This window comes from Odontesthes bonariensis, chromosome 19 (assembly GCF_027942865.1).
Source record: "Odontesthes bonariensis isolate fOdoBon6 chromosome 19, fOdoBon6.hap1, whole genome shotgun sequence".
NCBI classification, from domain to species: domain Eukaryota; kingdom Metazoa; phylum Chordata; class Actinopteri; order Atheriniformes; family Atherinopsidae; genus Odontesthes; species Odontesthes bonariensis.
This window is the reverse complement of record NC_134524.1, coordinates 35,237,770-35,260,054: the sequence shown is the minus strand read 5'-3', so window position 1 is coordinate 35,260,054 and position 22,285 is coordinate 35,237,770. Positions and strand designations below refer to the sequence as shown.

Below are 22,285 nucleotides of genomic sequence, written 5' to 3'. Positions count from 1 at the left end.
AATGGAGAACTGTCACAAGTATGTAATGCCACCGTTCAACGTTTGTCTTTTTTATATCTTCCTGCCTATATCCTACTACAACATTAACTTTATAGAATGTCTGGAAATTCAGGTACGATTATGTGCCAGTAGGCGTGAGCTTGGTGCAGCCGTCTGTCCTACCTTTGGGCAGCGCCTGTTGAGGGTCCGCTGCGAGTCAAAATAAGTGATAGCTCGACGTGGGATATCAACACTGATGAGCGACCAGTGGACCTCCAGGTGGATTGGAATCAACAACAGATCCTTCTGAAAGATGTCAACCTATAGAAAATGATAAAGAGGGGAAAGTAAACAGACACACGTGTGTTTATATCCATTTATATATCTATAATTTCATATCTATCTATAGATGAAGAGATATACAGGCGCAAACACAAGTTTCTGATATCCACTTACATTTTTTGTCCACCGTTTAACTCCTTCATATCCTTTTGTTCTTAGCTTATCATAAAAGAAGCTGTTGAAAAAGTGGACCTGGAGATGAGAACAACAGGAGAGGAAGTTCAAGCATGGGCTTAGTTTCTCACAAAGCTTCTAGAATTGGTGTTCACCCATAGTCCCCATGAATTCCACTTTTTGCATCTTCCACAACAGAACTAACTAACTAAATCAATCACAGGATGGATAGAATTAGGCCATGGAAGTTTTACACTACATGCATGTGCTCAGTTTGATCTTCATTCACTCTGGTTGCTGCATTATTTTTCATTAATAAAAATAAACTTTCACATAGAATTACAATTTTCTTTCAGTCATCAAAGTGAATTTGAACTTTTAATAGGTATTTGTACCCACAACCAATATTTTGTTTGCTACATGCCTTGCTCACTGAAATATAATCTTTATTTACAACATACACTGCACACCATCTACTATTATTGTTAATAATCATTATTTTTACAATTATTGTCACATATTGAACATATCAAGATGTTCTGTCATTTCACACAAGAACATGTAACCAAATCACATTCTGAGCTCTTTATACAAGTCACACACAAATGACCACATTTAATCAAAACCATGATGTTGAGCTACAGCGAAGTACTTTTAGGTCGGGAATTTTTGACCATTCTTCCAGAAGCTCATCTGTGAGGTCAGACACTGATGTTGGACAGAAGGCCTGGCTCACAGTCTCTGCTCTGATTCATCCCAAAGGTGTTCTATCGGGTTTCAGAGCATTCAGAGTTCCTTTCACTGGAACTAAGGGGCCAAGCCCAGCTCCTGAACAACAACCCCACACCATAATCCCCCCTCCACCAAACTTTACACTTGGGACAATGCAGTCAGACAAGTACCGTTCCCCTGTCAACCGCCAAACCCAGACTCCTCCATCAGATTGCCAGATGGAGAAGCGTGATTGGTCCCTCCAGAGAAGGCGTCTCCACTGCTCTAGAGTCCAGTGGCGGCGTGCTTTACACCGCTGCATCCGACGCTTTGCTTTGCACTTAGCTTGGATGTAGTTACCATGGAAACTAGGGGTGGAACGGTACAAACAAAGTCTTTGTAATTTTAACCACGGGTTACTCCACGCTAGACAGCAACACTTATCTGAAATGATTAATAAGAACATCAACAACACTCATTCTCTGTTTCCTATGGTTAATAAGCTGACAACCCCCCCAAAACAGATAGTTTCAGAACTCTGTTCCACAGAAAAATGCAATGAATTTGCTTGTTTTTTCAATGAAAAAAATCAAATCTATAAGGCTAAATATCAACATAAATCAGCAAAATAATAAAATGACGCAAACCTTAAAACCACCTAGGAATCAATCAACTATGATGTCAGAATTCAATACAGTTGACCAAAAAACCATAGAAGAAACAGTCCGGCATCTTAAACCATCGACATCCTGTCTTGACACAATGCCATCTGACTTCTTTAAAACTATTGTAAGCTCTGTCCAAACAGATTTGCAGCAAATAATAAACTGCTCACTTCAATCAGGCACGTTTCCTAAACCCTTAAAAGTAGCTGCCATCAAGCCACTCCTAAAAAAGACAACATTGGATGCTTCCATTTTAACCAACTACAGACCCATCTCAAATCTTCCTTTTATAGCCAAGATTGTTGAGAAAGTGGTTTTTAATCAACTCAGTAACTTCTTGAACTCCAGTGGACTCCTTGACAAATTTCAGTCAGGCTTCCGACCTCACCACAGTACAGAAACGGCTCTTATTAAAGTGTTAAATGACATAAGGTTGAACACTGACTCAGGCAAGGTGTCAGTTCTGGTCCTGTTGGATCTTAGTGCTGCATTTGACACTGTGGATCACAGTATACTGCTGAACAGGTTGGAAACCTGGGCAGGACTCAGCGGGACAGTCCTAGAATGGTTCAGGTCCTACTTGGAGGAGCGGAGTTATTTTGTGACTATTGGAAGTAATCAATCTGATCGAGTGGCTATGACATGTGGAGTTCCTCAGGGGTCAGTTCTTGGACCCCTTCTGTTCACTCTATACATGCTGCCTCTGGGTCAAATTCTGAAGAACTCTAAAGTCAACTACCACAGCTATGCAGATGACACACAGATATATCTTGCACTGTCTCCAGATGACTGCAGTCCTATAGAGTCATTGTGCGACTGCTTAGAGCAAGTCAAAAAGTGGATGAACCAAAATTTCCTTCAGTTAAATCAAGAAAAAACTGAGGTCATTGTGTTTGGCAACAAAGAGAAGAGGTTTGCTGTCAGTAAACATCTTGAGTCACTGTCTCTAGAAACTAAAGACCAAGTCCGGAACCTCGGCGTGCTGATAGACTCAGACCTGACCTTCAACAATCATATCAAATCAGTCACCAAATCAGCCTTTTATCAACTTAAGAACATATCCAGAATTAAGGATTTCATGTCCCAAACAGATCAGGAGAAGCTGATTCATGCTTTCATCTCCAGCAGACTTGACTACTGTACCGGTCTTCTGACTGGACTCCCCCAAAAGAGTCTCAAACAGCTGCAGCTCATTCAGAATGCTGCAGCCCGAGTTTTAACCAGAACAAAGAGATCAGATCACATCACCTCAGTTCTCAAGTCTTTACATTGGCTCCCGGTCAGATACAGAATAGATTTTAAAGTTCTGCTGCTCGTCTACAAATCACGGAATGGTTTAGGTCCAGAATACATGAATGACATGCTAGCAGAGTATAAACCCAGCAGAGCTCTGAGATCTGCTGACTCAGGTCAGATAGTGGAGCCCAGAGTTCAAACTGGACACGGTGAAGCAGCTTTTAGCTGTTATGCTGCACACAACTGGAACAAACTACCAGCAGAACTGAAATCAGCCCCAACTGTAAGCACTTTTAAATCCAGGTTAAAAACATTTCTTTCCGTGTGCTTATGGTTGAGTTTATATTTTTCTTTTTCCCCTCTTCTTTGATTGCTTTAATTTTTATTCTATTTTTAATTTTTTTCTTTAAATTGCTTGTTTTTATGCCGCTTTATGCTGTTCTTTTAAATGCCTTGTCTTTATGTAAAGCACATTGAGTTGCCTGTGGTATGAAATGCGCTATATAAATAAAGATGCCTTGCCTTACAAAAAACTCACGGTTCGGTACGTACCTCGGTACGGACCCTACGGTTCGGTACATTTTCGGTACAGTGCCGAAGGAGGCGTGTAGCGAGGTTCGAGCACATGTAATAGATATCTGAATCCTGCCTCTTCTACAGTGGAATATGGGCGCATAGCAGATGCGATGTAAATTCCAATTGCTTCGGTAATTTTTTTTGCTCTGCATGTATTCGTATCCAGGGGTTGTTGTAATACATTTGGGAGATGTAATTGGTCGGGTCTTTTCATGGTTCTATAGAACGCATCTGACGGAGGTGTGTGGTGGTCGGTAGCTACGCCCCATGTCATGCTATCATGGCTGAAATGTTTCGTCATACCACAGACAGAACCTGCGGGTGTTTAATAAGTTAAACTTACACGTTGTCTCCTTTGTCTGCAGCGCTCTGCTCTCCTTTCTTCCTTCATGAAATGAAAAAGTATCTCCTGACTCTCTCTGTGAGCTCTTCCAGCCTCGATATTAGACGCCTGATGTGATCGTCCATGATTAATATCACCATCATGCAGACCATGAACACGGTGGCCTCCCCGCTCTCCATATTAGCTTCTTTGTGGTGTTTTTTCTTCTCTCCTTACTTTTACCGGTTTTGTTTTGTTGTTGAATGTGGCGCTAAACGGCTAACGTAACACGTCACCGACGCAGACGGCTGCGTGCGGCGCATCAGTCCCGACTCATGTGCAAATGCATACTGAAACAGCTCCGCTGGGGAAGGACAGTTATCAGAACGAAATTCGAGTAGGACAGTTCTGATAACTGCGTTCTTAGAACTACTCTGTCCGAAAGTGTATATCTCTACGGACCAATCAGAGCTTGCATGTGGCAGTGTTTAAATGGGTCCTGAAGGAAACTCTTGCAAAATAACAGTTCCACGTTAAGATCAATATTAAACTTCTGTACCGTGTGTATTCTGTGTGGCAATGCGCGTACCGAACCGTGACCCCCGTACCGTGACGGTTCGGCACGAATACACATACCGTGCCGGCCCTAATGGAAACCCATTCCATGAAGCTCTCTACGCACTGTTGAGCTAATCTGAAGGCCACATGAAGGTTGGAGGTCTGCAGCGACTGACTCTGCAGAAAGTTGGCGACCTCTGAGCACTATGAGCCTCAGCATCCTCTGACCCCGCTCTGTCATTTTACCTGGCCAACCACTTCCTGGCTGAACTGCTGTCGTTCCCAATCTCTTCCACCCTGTTATAATCCCACTGACAGCTGACTGTGGGATATTTAGCAGCGAGGAAGTTTCACCACTGGACTTGATGCACAGGTGGCATCCTATCATGGTACCATGCTGGAATTCATTCTTTCACAGATGTTTGTAGAAGCAGTCTGCATGCTGAGGTGCTTTAATTTATACACCTGTTACCATGGAAGTGACTGGAACACCTGAATTTAATTATCTGGATGGGTGAGTGTATACTTTTGGCAATATAGTGTATAAAATCCTACCAGTTAATATCTAAATAGCTTGATGCTAATGGTAATAAAGATCCTTTTGTGTAAAGCATTGCATTTCTCCTCACTCACAGCAGACCCACACCCTTTGCTTTCCCGCTGCTTTTGGAAGCTGAGCTTGTAAAAAATGCATTCAAAGGAAGCCACTGCCCTCTCTGCTGCAAGCAAGTGTTCAACAGGGTTGCAAAGGGGAAGCAAGGTTGCGGTCAACAAATTATTGAAACAAAAATATATAATCTGCTGATTGTTTCACAGTGATTACAATACTATACAACCCACTTCGACAAATCTCCATGGGAAGGAACCTCATTTGCAGATTTAGTGTCTGAACATGGTGTAAATAGCCACGTGGAGAAAGCAAGTTGGACTGATTGCTGCGTTTTATAGTCCTCAAACCTGCATGCTAGGAACAAAGGAAATAATACTCATCTCTCAGTGTATAGAAGCAGCATAAAAGTGGCACTGCTTAAATGAAGTTTTAAGACACACTTTCATAGAACTAAAGCTCCATGCTGTGTCTCTGTTCAGCTGATAGGGAAGGGAGGGGCCGTGTCTCTCAGCGGAGGCAACAAAGACAGCCAAACTGTTCTCCATATCCATCCATCCATTATCTTCCGCTGGTCCGGGGATCGGGTCGCGGGGGCAGCAGCTTAAGCAAAGAGACCCAGACGTCCCTGTCCCCGGCCACTTCCTCCAGCTCTTCTTGGGGGACCCCGAGGCGTTCCCAGGCCAGCCGAGAAACATAGTCTCTCCAACGTGTCCTGGGTCTTCCCCGGGGCCTCCTCCCAGTGGGACGGGCCCGGAACACCTCACCAGGGAGGCGTCCAGGAGGCATTCTCACCAGATGCCCGAGCCACCTCATCTGACTCCTCTCGATGCGGAGGAGCAGCGGTTCTACTCCGAGCCCCTCCCGGATGACCGAGCTTCTCACCCTATTTCTAAGGGAGAGCCCAGACACCCTGCGGAGGAAACTCATTTCGGCCGCTTGTATTGGCGATCTCGTTCTTTCGGTCACTACCCACAGCTCGTGACCATAGGTGAGGGTATGAACATAGATTGATCGGTAAATCGAGAGCTTCGCCTTCTGGCTCAGCTCCTTCTTCACCACGACGGGCCAGTGCAGAGCCCGCATCACTGCAGACGCCGCACCGATCCGTCTGTCAATCTCCTGTTCCATTCGTCCCTCACTCGTGAACAAGACCCCGAGATACTTGAACTCCTCCACTTGGGGAAGGATCTCATTCCCGACCCGGAGAGAGCATTCCACCCTTTTCCGGCCGAAGACCATGGTCTCAGACTTGGAGGTGCTGATGGTCATCCCAGCTGCTTCACACTCGGCTGCGAACCGCTCCAGTGAGAGCTGAAGGTCACGGCCTGACGACGCCAACAGAACCAAATCGTCCGCAAAAAGCAGAGACCCGATTCTGAGGTCGCCAAACCGGACCCCCTCAACGCCCTGGCTGCGCCTAGAAATTCTGTCCATAAAAATTATGAACAGAATCGGTGACAAAGGGCAGCCCTGACGGAGTCCAACCCTCACAGGAAACATGTCCGACTTACTGCCGGCAATGCGGACCAAACTCTGACACCGGTCATACAGAGACCGGACAGCCCATATCAAGGAGTCCGGCACTCCATACTCCCGGAGCACCCCCCACAAGAGTCCCCGAGGGACACGGTCGAACGCCTTCTCCAAGTCCACAAAACACATGTAGACCGGTTGGGCGAACTCCCATGCTCCCTCCAGGATTCTGCGGAGGGTATAGAGCTGGTCCGCTGTTCCACGGCCAGGACGAAAACCACACTGCACCTCCTGAATCCGAGATTCGACTATCCGGCGGATCCTCCTCTCCAGTACCCCCGAAAAGACCTTACCAGGGAGGCTGAGGAGTGTGATCCCCCTATAGTTGGAACACACCCTCCGGTCCCCCTTTTTAAAGAGGGGGACCACCACCCCAATCTGCCAGTCCAGAGGCACTGCCCCCGATGTCCACGCGATGCTGCAGAGGCGTGTCAACCAAGACAGCCCTACAACATCCAGAGCCTTGAGGAACTCAGGACGGACCTCATCCACCCCCGGGGCCTTGCCACCGAGGAGTTTTTTGACCACCTCGGCAACCTCAGCCCCAGAAATGGGAGGCCCCACGTCCGAGCTCCCCAACTCTGCTTCCTCATCGGAAGGCGTGTCGGTAGGATTGAGGAGGCCCTCGAAGTATTCCCCCCACCGACTCACGACGTCCCTAGTTGAAGTCAGCAGAGCCCCGCCCTCACCATACACGGTGTTGACGGTGCATCGCTTCCCCCCTCTGAGCCGCTGGATTTGTGGACCAGAATCTCCTCGAGGCCGTCCGGAAGTCGTTCTCCATGGCCTCCCCGAACTCCTCCCAAGCCCGAGTTTTTGCCTCAGCAACCGCCGAGGCTGCGTTCCGCTTGGCCTGTCGGTACCCATCAGCTGCTTCCAGAGTCCCACTGGCCAAAAAGGCCCGATAGGACTCCTTCTTCAGCTTGACGGCCTCCCTCACCACTGGGGTCCACCAGCGGGTTCGGGGATTGCCGCCACGACAGACACCGACCACCTTACGGCCACAGCTCCGGTCGGCCGCCTCAACAATGGAGGCACGGAACATGGCCCATTCGGGCTCAATGTCCCCCACCTCCCCCGGGACATGGTTGAAGCTCTGCCGGAGGTGGGAGTTGAAACGCCTCCTTACAGGGGATTCCGCCAGCCGTTCCCAACAGACCCTCACAATACGTTTGGGCCTGCCAGGTCTGACCGGCTTCCTCCCCCACCAGCGGAGCCAACTCACCACCAGGTGGTGATCAGTTGACAGCTCCGCCCCTCTCTTCACCCGAGTGTCCAGGACATACGGCCGCAACTCCGACGATACGACTACAAAGTCGATCATCGAGCTGCGGCCTAGGGTGTCCTGGTGCCAAGTGCACATATGGACACCCTTATGCCTGAACATGGTGTTCGTTATGGACAGTCCGTGACGAGCACAGAAGTCCGTGACGAGCACAGAAGTCCAACAACAAAACACCACTCTGATTCAGATCGGGGGGGCCGTTCCTCCCAATCACGCCCCTCCAGGTCTCACTGTCATTGCCCACGTGAGCATTGAAGTCCCCCAGCAGGACGAGGGAGTCTCCCGGAGGAGCACTCTCCAGTGCCTCCTCCAGGGACTCCAAAAAGGGTGGGTACTCTGAACTGCCGTTCGGTGCATAAGCACAAACAACAGTCAGGACCCGTCCCCCCACCCTAAGGCGGAGGGAGGCTACCCTCTCGTCTACCGGGGTGAACCCCAATGTACAGGCGCACAGCCGGGGGGGCAATAAGTATGCCCACACCTGCTCTACGCCTCTCACCGCGGGCAACTCCAGAGTGGAAGAGAGTCCAACCCCTCTCGAGGAGGCTGGTTCCGGAGCCCAAGCCATGCGTCGAGGTGAGTCCAACTATATCTAGCCGGAACCGCTCAGCCTCGCGCATCAGCTCAGGCTCCTTCCCCAGCAGAGAGGTGACGTTCCACGTCCCAAGAGCCAGCTTCAGTAGCCGAGGATCAGACCGCCAAGGTCCCTGCCTTCGGCTGCCGCCCAGCTCACACTGCACCCGACCCCCATGGCCCCTCCCACAGGTGGTGAGCCTGTCGGAAGGGGGACCCGTGTCGTTCCTTCGGGCTGTGCCCGACCGAGCCCCACGGGCACAGACTCGGCCACCAGGCGCTCGCCGGCGGGCCCCACCCCTGGGCCTGGCTCCAGGGGGAGGCCCCGGTGACCCACGTCCGGGCAAGGGAACACTGTTCTCCATACTGATGCAAAAATTGATTCAGATACTACATTTTAGTATCGATCTGACTGACTTATTGATATCTTTGGCAACACTTGTACAGACCAGAGTCTCTTAATGCACTGAAGCTTTAATGTTGCTTTGGATAAAGCTTTTTCTTTTTTTTTTAAAGACCAAATTGTTTTTTGTGAAATGCAAACCTCACTGCCTTGTAAGGTTGTCAAAATAGAATTTCAAAATGGATACCAATCCCCAAGAAAATTTTTAAGGTCAATACCATTTTTGATACCATGGAGGGAAAATGACAAATTAAGAGGCATAAAATGTTTTTAACAAACAGGCCTTTAGACCAGCTTATTCAGAATGATGTTCAGAATGAATAAAGATTAATATGATGAGTGACATGTTGACTTAAGTTACTTGGTTGTCACTTCCAATGAGACGCACATACTGTGTTATTTCTGAGAGTCGGATATTTAAATGAAGTGATTGGCAGCTCTTTTTTTCCTACATGGGCAGACGAAATGAATTTGATTGGCATCACAGACTGATCAGGTGATTCCTGCCTTTTGCTGCAGACAGACCAGCTGCTGATCATCTGGCTACGCTGTTGTTGGCCTTCCTGGATGTCTCAAGTTTTAAGTTTAAAATGACTAGTAAACTAGTGTAAACACAGGTAGGGGTGGCGTTGGCTTTTGCCCGGATTAAATCAGGGATTCACTATGTCGTGGATCCCTGATCTTAAACCTGCTATGACCTCCTGGACACAAAATGGACTTAAATCTGTAGAACTGATCTGTATAGCTGAAATGGACTTAATGCGCAGAATTAGTGTTTTAAAGGGGAAGTTCGCCATTTTGCACATTAAGCCCTGTTTTTAGGTAGTCTGGGATGAGTTAGAGATGTTCTGATCACAATTTGGACATTTGGTGCTGAACGGAGCATTTAGGTATCCACTGCAGCAGCCCACCCACCTTTGCATTGAGTCAATGACCACTCAAGCAAACAATCATAAAACGGCATTAAACTTTCGTTTGCAGAGACATGAAACTCACCGTGTGGTCTGTGGTGGACAGCGATACGTTGGCTTGAAAATCACCGCGAAATACGCTTCCAGAGAAGTTATATTACCATTATTGTCCGTCTTCATTGATTTGTATTGTACACAAACAACGCACTATCGCCACCTAGTGGCTGGATGTCTTGCTGCTGCTATTCAACGGTGTCCGGAAAAATACGTCCACCAAATGCTAAAACAACTGTTAGAAGGCACATTTCGCTGCGATTTTCGGGTCAATTTCGAGACAAGACATCCAGCCACTAGGTGGCGATAGTGCGTTGTTTGTGTACAATACAAATCAATGAAGACGGACAATAATGGTAATATAACTTCTCTGGAAGCGTATTTCGCGGTGATTTTTGAGCCAACGTATCGCTGTCCACCACAGACCACACGGTGAGTTTCATGTCTCTGCAAACGAAAGTTTAATGCCGTTTTATGATTGTTTGCTTGAGTGGTCATTGACTCAATGCAAAGGTGGGTGGGCTGCAGCAGTGGATACCTAAATGCTCCGTTCAGCACCAAATGTCCAAATTGTGATCAGAACATCTATAATTCACCCCAGACTACCTAAAAACAGGGCTTAATGTGCAAAATGGCGAACTTCCCCTTTAATATGCAAAACACACACACACCATATCAAATTTTATTTTCTTACCTTCTCAGGAACAGAGTCCATGACCAGGTCCCCGTACATGTTCATAACCTGTTCAAAGCAAACATGTAATGTGTTAAGTTGTGGAGCGCACACACACACACAAGTTCACTGAGAAAGGAAGGAGGCCTTCCTGATGCACCCCACTACAAAATATAAGGATATAATAACCTGATCTGAACTTGAACTGATTACTAATAAATGCTGTTATAGGATTTGTCCTCTTTTTCCAAATGAATTTCATAGGGTAACATAGGTTCATAGGGTATTTTCAACAAAAACTGACTGCCTGGTCAAAAATAAAAAATAAAAATCCCACCTGGTTTTAAATAGGTCAAAACTATAATTGGGGAAGCATTGCAAATTTTAATAGGTTTCAGCAGACAAGAAAGTTATTTAACAAATTTTATTTATTCCTTAAATGATGTTGAAGACTGCTGAAGACCACATTCTGTGGTCAGAGGAAAAATGTTATTCTGTTTCAGAAGCTTCAAATTACTGGGTGCTCAAGCTACTGAAGCACAGTTAAGAACTGTCCCACATAATATTCAAACCTGAGGGGACTGTGGTGAACCATCATCTTTGAGGAAGAAATACTGTCTGAAGAAGCTGTTGGAAGATCAAGATCAGTGATCATTTAGACATTTGTTAAAGAAAATCAAGAAAAGAGCAGCAGTGGATTAAGTGCTGCAGCCATGATGCCTGCTTTCTACAGTACAAGCCCATGGGGTCAGCGTTATGATCTGGGGTTATTTCCGTTGGTCTAGGTTCAACAGCATTGTGTCTAAAAAATGTCTGTTTCAGGTTGCTTCAGGAAGCAGGCACCCTCTCTACCTTTAAGACCAGGCTTAAAGGGGACATATTATGCAAAACTCACTTTTTGCAGGTCTTTGTGTTCATATTTGGGTCTCTACTGTTCCTTTAAACACTCCAAGCGCGAAAAAAAAAACCCATCCATCCATTTTATGTAGGTCAGTAGAAAGACTTTGGTGTCAAGAAAAAAATGCTGCTGTGAGCCATTTGGATGGCTCCCTTATTGTGACGTCACAATAAGTGAATTTGCATATACCTGTCGAGTCCCCACCCACTCCCCACCCTCTACATTAGTTGAAGATCCTCCATCTTGTATCGAGCATACGGCTACGAAAGGAAAATCACACATGAAGTGTTGTGTTGTTGGCTGCACCTGTGGTGCGTTTCTGGAGACCCAGGTGTCCAGCAGCAGCTCCAGTCTCTGCCGGTGATACCTCCCGGTGGTTTTCACAGCCACGAACAGGTCAGCCTGTGTGAGCTGCTCCACTGGCCGAGGGGGGAGCGCTCCTCCGCGCCGGGCCGCTCACCCTCTCCTCTCCCAGGCCAGCTGCCTGAAATAAGTTGAGAAAACATCCGCGCCCCCTGAGCATGAGCCTCTCCCGGTCACCAGCAGACAGGTGACCGCGGCGACAGCAGCGCGAAGTCCCGCTGTTGAGAAAACACTTCTTTTCTGTCCATGAGCGAAGTGGTGAACCCATCCACGCAGTGAACATGTGGAAGCCTGCCGGGGGACCGAGGCTCGCCTTCAGCTCAGCGGGACCTCACGCTGCTGTCGCCGCTTTCCTTTCTGATAAAGCTTATACTTAGGGATGGCTCAGGTGACCCTGAAACATCCCATAGTTAAGCTGCTATAGGCCCAGCTTGCTGGGGGAGCTCCCATGATGCACCTCTCCTCCCTCTGCTCTCTTTACTCTCCATGTACATGTGACATTATCGTGGTCATTAACTCGTGTTTCCCTGTTCCAACAGGTATCCTTTGAATGGTGTTACAGTGTTTGTTGGGGAAGAGTGTCTCGGAAACTCGGACCTTAAGCACAGGATCTCCACAGGGCTGTGTACTTTCTCCTCTACTCTTCTCCCTGTACACCATCACCACGGACCTCAAGTGGGAGCCGACCATCAGCTCCCTCACCAAGAAGTCCCAGCAGAGGATGCACTTCCTGCGACAGCTGAGAAAGGCCAAGCTGCCGGCTCAGCTGATGGTGCAGTTCTACACGGCCATCATCGAGTCCATCCTCTGCTCTTCCATCACGGTGTGGTATCCCGGGGCCTCTGCCAGGGACAGACAGACTGCAGCGAGTTGTGCGCTCCGCTGAGAAGGTGATCGGCTGCAGCCTCCCATCTATCCATGACCTGCACGTAGTGCTGGGCGGTATACCGGTTCACACCGAATACCGGTTTATAATTTCGTTATGATATGAATTTTTAATATACCGCCATACCGGTGTATTTGCTTACACAACGGCGGCACGCTGCATCGCGCGACATTGTTTGAGACGGGACCCTTTTCAGTGTTGCGCTTCTAAACACGCATGTTTACTGTCTATGGGTGCGAGGTGGTAATAAGCACTTGCGTTACGTGAAGGTGGATAGCAGTGTTTCCCACACATAGACTAATTCGTGGCGGTGCGCCACAGATTCAACACCGGCCGTCACATATTGCGTTTCGTTATTATTATTTTTAACGCTATTTAAAAAATACTCGTATTCGTTAAGCTGCATTTCCTTTCCCTGCTCTCCCTCCGTCTCTCTGTCAGTCATGCGTCTCTCTCACATAGCCCACACACACACACCCACAGCCCCTCCGTGCACACCGCGTGTGTCTCCATCAGCGAGATCATCCCTGGAAGCGTGGAAGCTTGCTAGCTTCAGCGTCGCGTTAGATTAGCTCCCATTAAAAAGTCCTATAAAAATATTTTATATTTTTAATACAATGTTGTCCCGACCCGACCCATAGCAAACAAGCGATTACGCCTTCTTTATAAAGTCACAAGTTTGCCGTAAAAAAAAAAAAAAATGTAGTTGGTTTGTCGAGGTCTAAACACTAGCAGCTGTGAATCAAATAAAGTAGTTTTTTTAAACTCTTACACTGAATGTTTGCTGCTTCAATCCAGATGAGTATTGAAAAATATTTTCCGCGATTGAAAAAGAGACGTGCGTGTTGAGGATGAGGACCAGCCTGAACCGGAGGTATCAGTCTGAAACAGCTGAACAGTCCGACCAGTGTAATTAATGTTATTAATTTGTTTACAATGAAGATGTGAATATTAATACAATAAAGTTCTGTGTGACCAATTATTAACAAAGGAATTATTTTGAAGAATTTTTATTTTTTATTTTTAATTCTGTTCTCAATCTGTAGAAAATGCTGTGAACACCTAATTATGCATGAAAAAAAATATACCGTGAAAAAATACCGTGATATGTATTTTTGGTCATACCGCCCAGCACTACCTGCACGTCTCCAGGACTATGGGGCGAGCAGGTCGGATCACAGCTGACCCTTCTCACCCTGCACATGGACTATTTGCACCAGGAGGCTTCGGTCCATTCGGACCAGAACCTCCCGTCACAAAAACAGTTTTTTCCTCCTTGCAGTAGGACTTATGAACACTTCATAATCACCTCATAACCTGCCCCAGTCACTTTACCATCATTAAAATTGCACTACTGAAGCTGCACTGTTGTTGCTCTGTATATTGGATACTGTGTATTGTTGTACACACCTTGTACATTTTATATTCATATATTTTTATTCTTTAATTGTATCATTATAATTTTATTCTTTATTTTTATCATTATATTCCTATGTTACATATTTGCACCTTTACGCCACAGCAAATTCCTAGTCAGTGAACACTGTTCACTAACAATGGCAATAAAACTAATTCTAGAGACCATAGTCTACTTTTACACCGCCTTGAATCATGGGTGGGACTGTCCGGCCATGCCTTAAACTGGTTCAAATCGTACATCACAGACAGAACTTTTTTAGTCAGCATCGGAGATCATGTGTCCAGCAAATACGATGTGCCCTTTGGTGTTGCTCAGGGAAGCTGCCTGGGCCCTCTCCTCTTCTCCCTATACATGCTACCCCTGGGCAGTGTCATCAGGGAGCACAACATTGATTTCCACAGTTATGCGGACGACACCCAATTATATATCGCCATCGAGCCAAACCATTCCACCACCATCTCTGCTATATCCACCTGCCTCTGCGCCATCACCAAGTGGATGAACAGTAACTTCTTAAAGCTAAACGAGGAAAAAACAGAAGTTTTACTGATCGGCCCCCCGGATAAACGCCAAGCACTTCACCATTGCCTTGGTGACTTAAAAGTGCACACTAAAGACACTGTTACCAGCCTTGGCGTGATCTTTGACCCCGACCTGAGCTTCCGTCCCCATATTAACAACATTATCAGATCTGCCTATTTCCATCTTAGAAACATTGCCAAGGTGCGTGTATATGTCTCCATTCAAGATGCTGAAAAACTTTTGCACGCCTTTGTGACCAGCAGAATCGATTACTGTAATGCACTCTTCACTGGTCTCCCAAAAAAAATACTTGATAAGCTACAACTCTTACAGAATAGTGCGGCACGATTGCTTACAAAGACCAGGAAGAGAGAGCATATTACCCCTGTCCTGGCAGCCTTACATTGGCTGCCTATACCTTACAGAATCGATTTTAAAGTTCTTTTAACAGTGTTCAAGGCCCTAAACGGTCTCGCCCCTCCATACATCTCTGACATACTGTCCTTTTACACCCCTACCCGTTCCCTCAGGTCAGCTGACTCCAAACTCCTGAAAATTCCACCTCCCCCACCAAAAAAGATTGGTGAAGCCGCATTTGAGTTTTACGCACCCAAAAAATGGAATTCCCTCCCCTTGCATATTAGAACAGCCCCCTCTGTGGACACTTTTAAGAAACAGCTCAAAACACATCTTTTTACACTTGCATTCCCTTAGCTGCCGTCATTCGTCTATCAACACCCTTTTTTTCTGTTCCCCGTTGTTTTTTAGTCAATTTGTGTGAAATTTGTTTAATCTCTGTATTGGTTTTTAAATATTTATTTTAATAAGTTTGATTTTAATTTTCATTACCTTTTTTTTTTTTTAACCTTATTTCTTGTGTCACTGTGCTCTATTCTTTGTTGCTTTTAATTTGTTTTTTTTTTAATTCTTTTATTGTTAGAGCACTTTGAGCTGCATTCTATGTATGAAAATGTGCTTTATAAATAAAATTATTATTATTATTAATTCTGATTGTTGTCCCCTTTCCTGTCCTTTCAGCCCCCAGCTGGTCGAGGCGGATGGTTCTGGTTCTGATTGAGGTTTCTTCCTGTAAAGGAAGTCGCCTCGTGCACACTCAGGACGGGCATCAGATAAAGGAGAAGTTTTGGTGCAATCTGTTGGTTTCCTTAGCTCAGCTATTTATTTTTTTTAATGGTTTTGTATTAATTGGATTCATTTCGATTTTCATTAAATTGATTATGATTGTTTAAAATTATTTGGAATGTAATTGGCTTGAATGGGACTATCTTTAACTGCCTTGAGATGACTTTTTGTGATTTGGCGCTTTATAAATAAAACTGAATTCCACTCCATTAAAAGAAAAAAAAATCTAATGGTGGTGGTGGGGGTGTAATCAATCAGCTGGGAAAACTTGCCAACATATTAGAACGTGCAAAATATCTATTATTGAGAAGTAACAGGAAAAAAACACAAACGATACAGAGATGGATATATAACCCTAACCCATTTATACATGATCCCCTTAATCCACTGCTGCTCTTAACTTGATTTTCTTTAACAAATGTCTAAATGATCACTGATCTTGATCTTCCAACAGTTTCTTCAGACAATATTTCTTCCTCAAAGATGATGGTGGGAATTTTTTTATCCATATACATAAGGAAACTTCATCTACCCACTGAAATTTTTTGTATTCTTCTAAGCAAAGCTCCTTCAAGTTGGATGGGTTCTGCTGTTGTACAACAATCTTTAAATTATGCCCCAGATTCTCAATTGAATTAAGGTCTTCTGGTCTGGGCTTTGACTTGGTCATTCAAACACATTCAAATGTCTCCCATAAGCAATTTAGTGCATCTTTAAATTGTTTTTGCTTCTGCTTAGGGTCACTGCCCTGCTGGAAAGTGAACCTCTGAATCCCGCTTTAAGTCTACAGTATTGTACCTGGTCATTGAGCCAGTTCTGTCCATAGAGAGTGCCCAGGTCATCCATGGTCAAAACATGCCGCTTATAGTTGACTCTGAATGTTTTCGCCACAGCTGATCCTGATGAACGCTGGAAGGATTGAATGAGATGTTGGACCATTGCTTTCCTAAGAGAAAACACCCAAAAAAACAACAACATATCAGTAACTATTTAAAATCACTGTTTAAGGTTCATTTTCCTTTTTTTAACAGCTGGGGTTGGATAGTCTGCTCTTTTTAACCAACACCATACTGATCCCCATCATTTGATATGGAGTGCCTGCTGGAACAGAGATTCAGTCCTATACTGTATACTGCCATATACATTTTCCAACAGCACACAGTGACCAAGAACACACCACAAGAACATGAATGAATATGCTTGACATCCCAACATAACAGCAATGCAGTTACAAAACAGCTGACATATGGAAAACCACAAGGTGAGAAGTCCCTTGTGCACAACCAGGGGAAATATGTGCACGATGCAGCCCATACTCAGCGCCCCCATATCATCCATCGGTTATTCCATATTTCTTGTATTATCACACATGCTGATTATCTTTTGAAAGCAACGCCAATGAAAAAGTCATTCAGAATGTGTGTGTGTGTGTGTGTGGGGGGGGGGGGGGGGGGGTGTGTGTCGTTGTCGGACACATAGTATCAAGTGGTATCTGTTGGTTTTCTTAGTTTTTTTGTTTGTTTTTTTTAAACTAGTTTTGTATGAATTGCGATAATTTGGAATTTAATTAATTGGAATCGATTGGATTATGATTGGATTACAATGAATAGGATTGTAAATGGCTTTAACGAGACTATCTTTGATGGGCCTTGAGACGACCTTTGTTAGGATTTTGTGCTTTATAGATTAAATTAAATTAAACCTCTTTTCGCTATAAAGCTAGATTTGACTGATTCTGAGTCCGAGATAACTGGGTCAACTAGTTGTTCAACCAAGTGTTTAAACTTCTAAAGTCTACTAAAAATAGTAGTGTTCCATGGAGATGTCATTACTGCCTCACAAACTACTCAACTGGAAGACATTAGAAGGGGTTGTTGTATATTCTACTAATCAACGTATCTTATTGTGCTATCAAGAGCAAAAAAATGTATTTTGGCAGCAACCTATAAGTTGATAAATGACTGTAAACACACTATATAAATAACACAATGGGCTCTTTGAAAACCAAACTTGTGCCCATTATCTCCTTAAATAAAAATGAAATGGGAAACACAAAATGTACCAAATGGCAAGAGATGGCAGAGAGGGTGGTTTTAAAAGGTTTTTAAAATAATATTTAAAAGTCTTCTCCTCAGATCCTATTGTGTCTCCCATAAACAACATAAATGAGAAATTACTGTCTGTCGGTGGTGTGGTGGTTAGCACCATCGCCAAACAGCAAGAGGGTTCCTGGTTCAAATCCCGACTGGGGCCTAGGAGTGTGTTTGGTTTGTCCAAGTTTAGAAAATGAATGGGTGGAATGCAAGTAAAGTGCTCAAAAGGATACTGGAATCTTTTCAAAAACAATTATCTAGAGTGGAATTGGATGTTTCTTACACAACCTACAGTATTCAGCTGTGCATAATGCCAAAGCAACTGGCTGATATTTAGAACATTCATTTTAATACTTTGAACCTGAAATTCAGTATTTACCTTAAACATTTATGCAAAAAAAAATTTTACATAAAGAAATACAATGTTTTGAATTTCAATCCTTAACATTGTTTCTATGATGGATTATTTAACTATTTAACATACATTTTCTGAAGTGTTAATTTATTTAGCACAATTTTCATTTCAGTTTAAAATCAACATTAAGTCACAGTATGAAGGCATAGCTTTTGGTAGTTTCTTCATTCAGTTATAAAGGAACACAGCAGTTGTATTAACCTAGTTGCTATGCAAGAACTGCAATGCTCTATTAAAATAAAGAGCTACTTTTCGACAGAAATCTGTCTTATCTTATCTATACATGATAATCTTATGAGGCTTGATCAATGTAGAGCAATCCAGGAGGTCCTCCCAGCCAGCAGCAATAACTCAGATTGGGTAAAAATATTGTGGTGGGGCAGAGGTGCAGTGGGCACCAACATCTGTCTGGTAAGGCTTCATCTTAAAAGGCGTTGTCATCCTGTTTCTCTTCATTGTACCTCTTTTGAATCAGGATGACAGTTGCATCAAAGACCCACTATGTGGTTATGGAAATGGAAAAGAGGACCTCCTTCTCTTTGGTTGAGTGTATTGACGTACACTAGTAGGATCTCTTCTCCAGAACTATCAGCACTATGGCCCTGCCCAAAGCCTGGATCAACACATTATGGAGGGGGAGGGAGAGATTGGTGGTGGTGTGCACTTTGTCCCATGGCATATTGTCAGCTGAGGCAGTCAGAACAGTTGGGGTTGAGAGAACAGGAAAGGTCACCATGCGACAGATACTATACTATGACAGATCCTATGCCAGAGGTCACCAACTGGCGGACCGCGATCCAGGTCCGGACCGCAAAGCCGTCCCATACGGACCCGGACCTAACCGGCCAAAAACAGATAAAACCTGACGGAGCGCTTCCATTTTAATCGACGCAGCTTTTGTAGTCTTTACGGTAGCAGTTTAGCTGCTGTGATAAAACCTGATGGAGCGCTTCTATTTTAACCAGTTTAGCTGGTGTGGAAATGCACAGACCAATCCCACGTGATACTACTCAGCCAATCAAGTCTGTGCATTACAGGCGGTAAACATTGCGAACCTACAGTGCAGCCAGAAAAGAGTTTGAGTCAAGTTACACATGAAAAGACGATAGATAGCATACAGTTAGAGAAAACAAAGGGAGATATACAGACGACTGACTTGAAGAAAGTTGAGAAACAGGAGTGAGACGGACAAAGGGAGAGAAACAGGAATGAGACGGAGAAAGGGAGAGAAAATTAAGTAACAAATGGCGCTCTCCCAAAAAAGAAAAGTGGACTGCAAAAATAGAGCATTTAATCCGGAATTGACAGACTCGTTTCTGTTCATACTTCCCACTGGGAGCATTAAAGCAGTGTGTCTCATATGTTCAGAGACTGTGGCACTTATAAAAAGTGCCAATGTGAAACGCCATTATGAGACAAAACATAAAGGTTTTGAACAAACATACCCACTGAAATCTGAAGTGAGATCACAGAAAATAAGTGGTCTCAGAGCCCAATACGACCAGTCCAGAAAGCGTTCTGTGAAGACCTGTTAGGTGTCACTCCCCTTCAGACCAGTACAAGAGGAGAAGACATCTATCTGGCCATAAAGGAGATGTTAACAAAGAGAGGAATAGAGCCAAAACAAGTGGTTTCAATAACCACAGATGGAGCCCCTGCTATGATCGAGAACATTATACTTATCTGCAGTCATACATACATGTTCAGTTCTATGTTACGTGACAATAAATATTGTCAAAAAGTTTTTGAATTGTACTGAATTCATTTGATTTAACCGTCAGGTACTGATTACATGCAGATGTTGATACAACTACTTGGCTACTTAAATATATATCACACTAAACTTAAATATATATCACACTAAAATTAAATATATATCACACTAAATAGTTAGACATTATGATCTTCCGGACCTTTGCTTCAAGAAATTTTCTCTAACTGGACCTCTTTAAATTTTAGTTGAATACCCCTGTCCTATGCAATCCATTGGTTCCCTTAGCTTTGCAGCTTGTTATGAATTGACATGAATGATACATGAGGAATTTAATTAGAATAACTTGATTGAATTGGGGACAGGCTGCACGGTGGTGTGGTAGTTAGCACCATCGCCTCACAGCAAGAGGGTTCAAGGTTCAACTCCAGGCTGGGGCCTTTCTGTGTGGAGTTTGCATGTTCTCCGTGTATGTGTGGGTTCTCTCCGGCTTCCTCCCACTGTCCAAAAACATGTATGTTAGGTTAATTGGTGTCTCCAAAAATTGTCCTTAGGAGTGAGCATGTGTGGTTGTTTGTCTCATTTGTCTCTGTGTGGCCCTGTGATGGACTGGCGTCCCCCCCATGGTGTACCCCGCCTCTCGCCCAATGATATCCCACTGGGATAGGCTCAGCCCGCCCGCTACCCAGAGTTGGATTGAACTGGACTGTATCGGACTTGGAATTTACAAGCATCTTGACGTGATTTGGCACGATACTATATAGAGAAACTCAACTGAATTGAACCAAGCTCCCCAGTGTGATAGTTTATGGCTATGGGGGCAGGCTTGTGCCTAAGGCTACTCCTCTACTTTACCTGCTACCTTGGTGGCATTATTGTATGTGCATTCAAAGAAAGGAGCCTAGCTAAGGAAACCAACAGATTGCACCGAGACATTTCTTTGATCCAATCTCCTATCATGCGTGTGCACGAGGCGACTGTGGATAGAAACGACTCCCTTTTAACAGGAAGAAACCTCTGGCAAATGTGTCTCCTTTATTTAACCAGGGAGTCCCATTGAGTTTAGAAATCTCTTTTACAAGGGAGACCTGGCCAAGGTAACAGCCATACAAAATCCAAACTATATAAAAAACATACATGATGCACAAATGAACAATAAAACAGAAAGACAGCTATTCATACATAGTGACCTTTCAAGAAAAATGATAACATTCCTCCTTAACTGCATGATTTGATACTCTAAAAGCCATTAATGGATATGAGTGCTTTCAGTTTAGGAGATTTTTGGAGAATATTCCATGAGCATGGTAGGAAAATGCTTTTTTTTTTTTTATTAAATCAAAAATCTCAAGGCCTGAGGAACATTCAAGAGCAACCACTTGGAGGTGTGCAGGTGGTTACTACTACAGCTGACAGACAAGGCTGCTGAGGTATTCTGGAATTTCCCTAGCAGAGCTTTATAGATGAACCTTTGTTGTGGCCTACAAATGGTTAATGATGTCCAGCCAACTAAATCAGAGAATGTAGTGGTGAGTGAGAGATTTTGCATTTGAAATTAAATGTAGAGAAGCATCATACACCGAGGCTCTTTTAAGTGGAAGAGGCTGCATGCTTGTACAGTATATTGTCATAAATCACAGATAGAAAGGTGGCTTTCACAATTTTTTTCTGATATTGCAGAAAGAAAGATTAATTTCTAAAATAAGTTATCCTCAGTTCCATAGCTAGATCAAAAATATATACATTAAACGAAAGCTTTTCGTCAATCCATTTTCCCAAATACTTATAGGATGACACCCTTTCAATCAACATACTATCAAAAATTCTTAGATTGTCATAGTTTTGCAAGCAAGCTTTTGATAAAATCATAAACTTTGTTTTCTGTGCATTTAAAACCAATTTTCTTTGTAATAACTGAAAGTTAGACAGTCTGAAGTTCTTCCATCGCCTGTGCTGCAGAGGGACCAGATGTATAAATGATTGTTTCATCCACATACAAATGCAATAGCTTGAATGTCTTAAGCCTTGTAAAAATAGTAAATAAACGAGAAGCCAAAATGGAACCTTGGGGGCATACCTTTAGTTATCTCAAGCCAATCTGATTTGTAGAGGTCTGCTCACACCGACACACGGATCAGTCATTTTCAAACCATTTAAGAGCCTCAGGGCCAAAGCCAACATTCCTGAGGTTGTGTAGAAGCCGTTCATGATCCACTGAATCAAACCCTTTTGAAAAATCTACATATAAAAAAGGTGGCGCAGTGTTGTTTTCTGTCCAACATCATTTGT

At 44.2% G+C, this 22,285-nt stretch overlaps 1 protein-coding gene across 2 annotated transcripts in view; it reads right to left on the bottom strand.

The window, feature by feature from the left end:
* Window positions 1-22,285, bottom strand: part of senp3b (SUMO specific peptidase 3b) — a 41,418-nt gene that overhangs the window by 3,815 nt on the left and 15,318 nt on the right. For both annotated transcript variants that reach the window (XM_075451214.1, XM_075451215.1), the window contains exons 6-9: window positions 16,576-16,723; window positions 10,567-10,614; window positions 436-513; window positions 163-300 (exon numbers count right to left, since the gene is read on the bottom strand). In XM_075451214.1, the coding sequence (XP_075307329.1) occupies window positions 163-300; window positions 436-513; window positions 10,567-10,614; window positions 16,576-16,723 (412 nt within the window). The remainder of the gene's footprint in view (window positions 1-162; window positions 301-435; window positions 514-10,566; window positions 10,615-16,575; window positions 16,724-22,285) is intronic.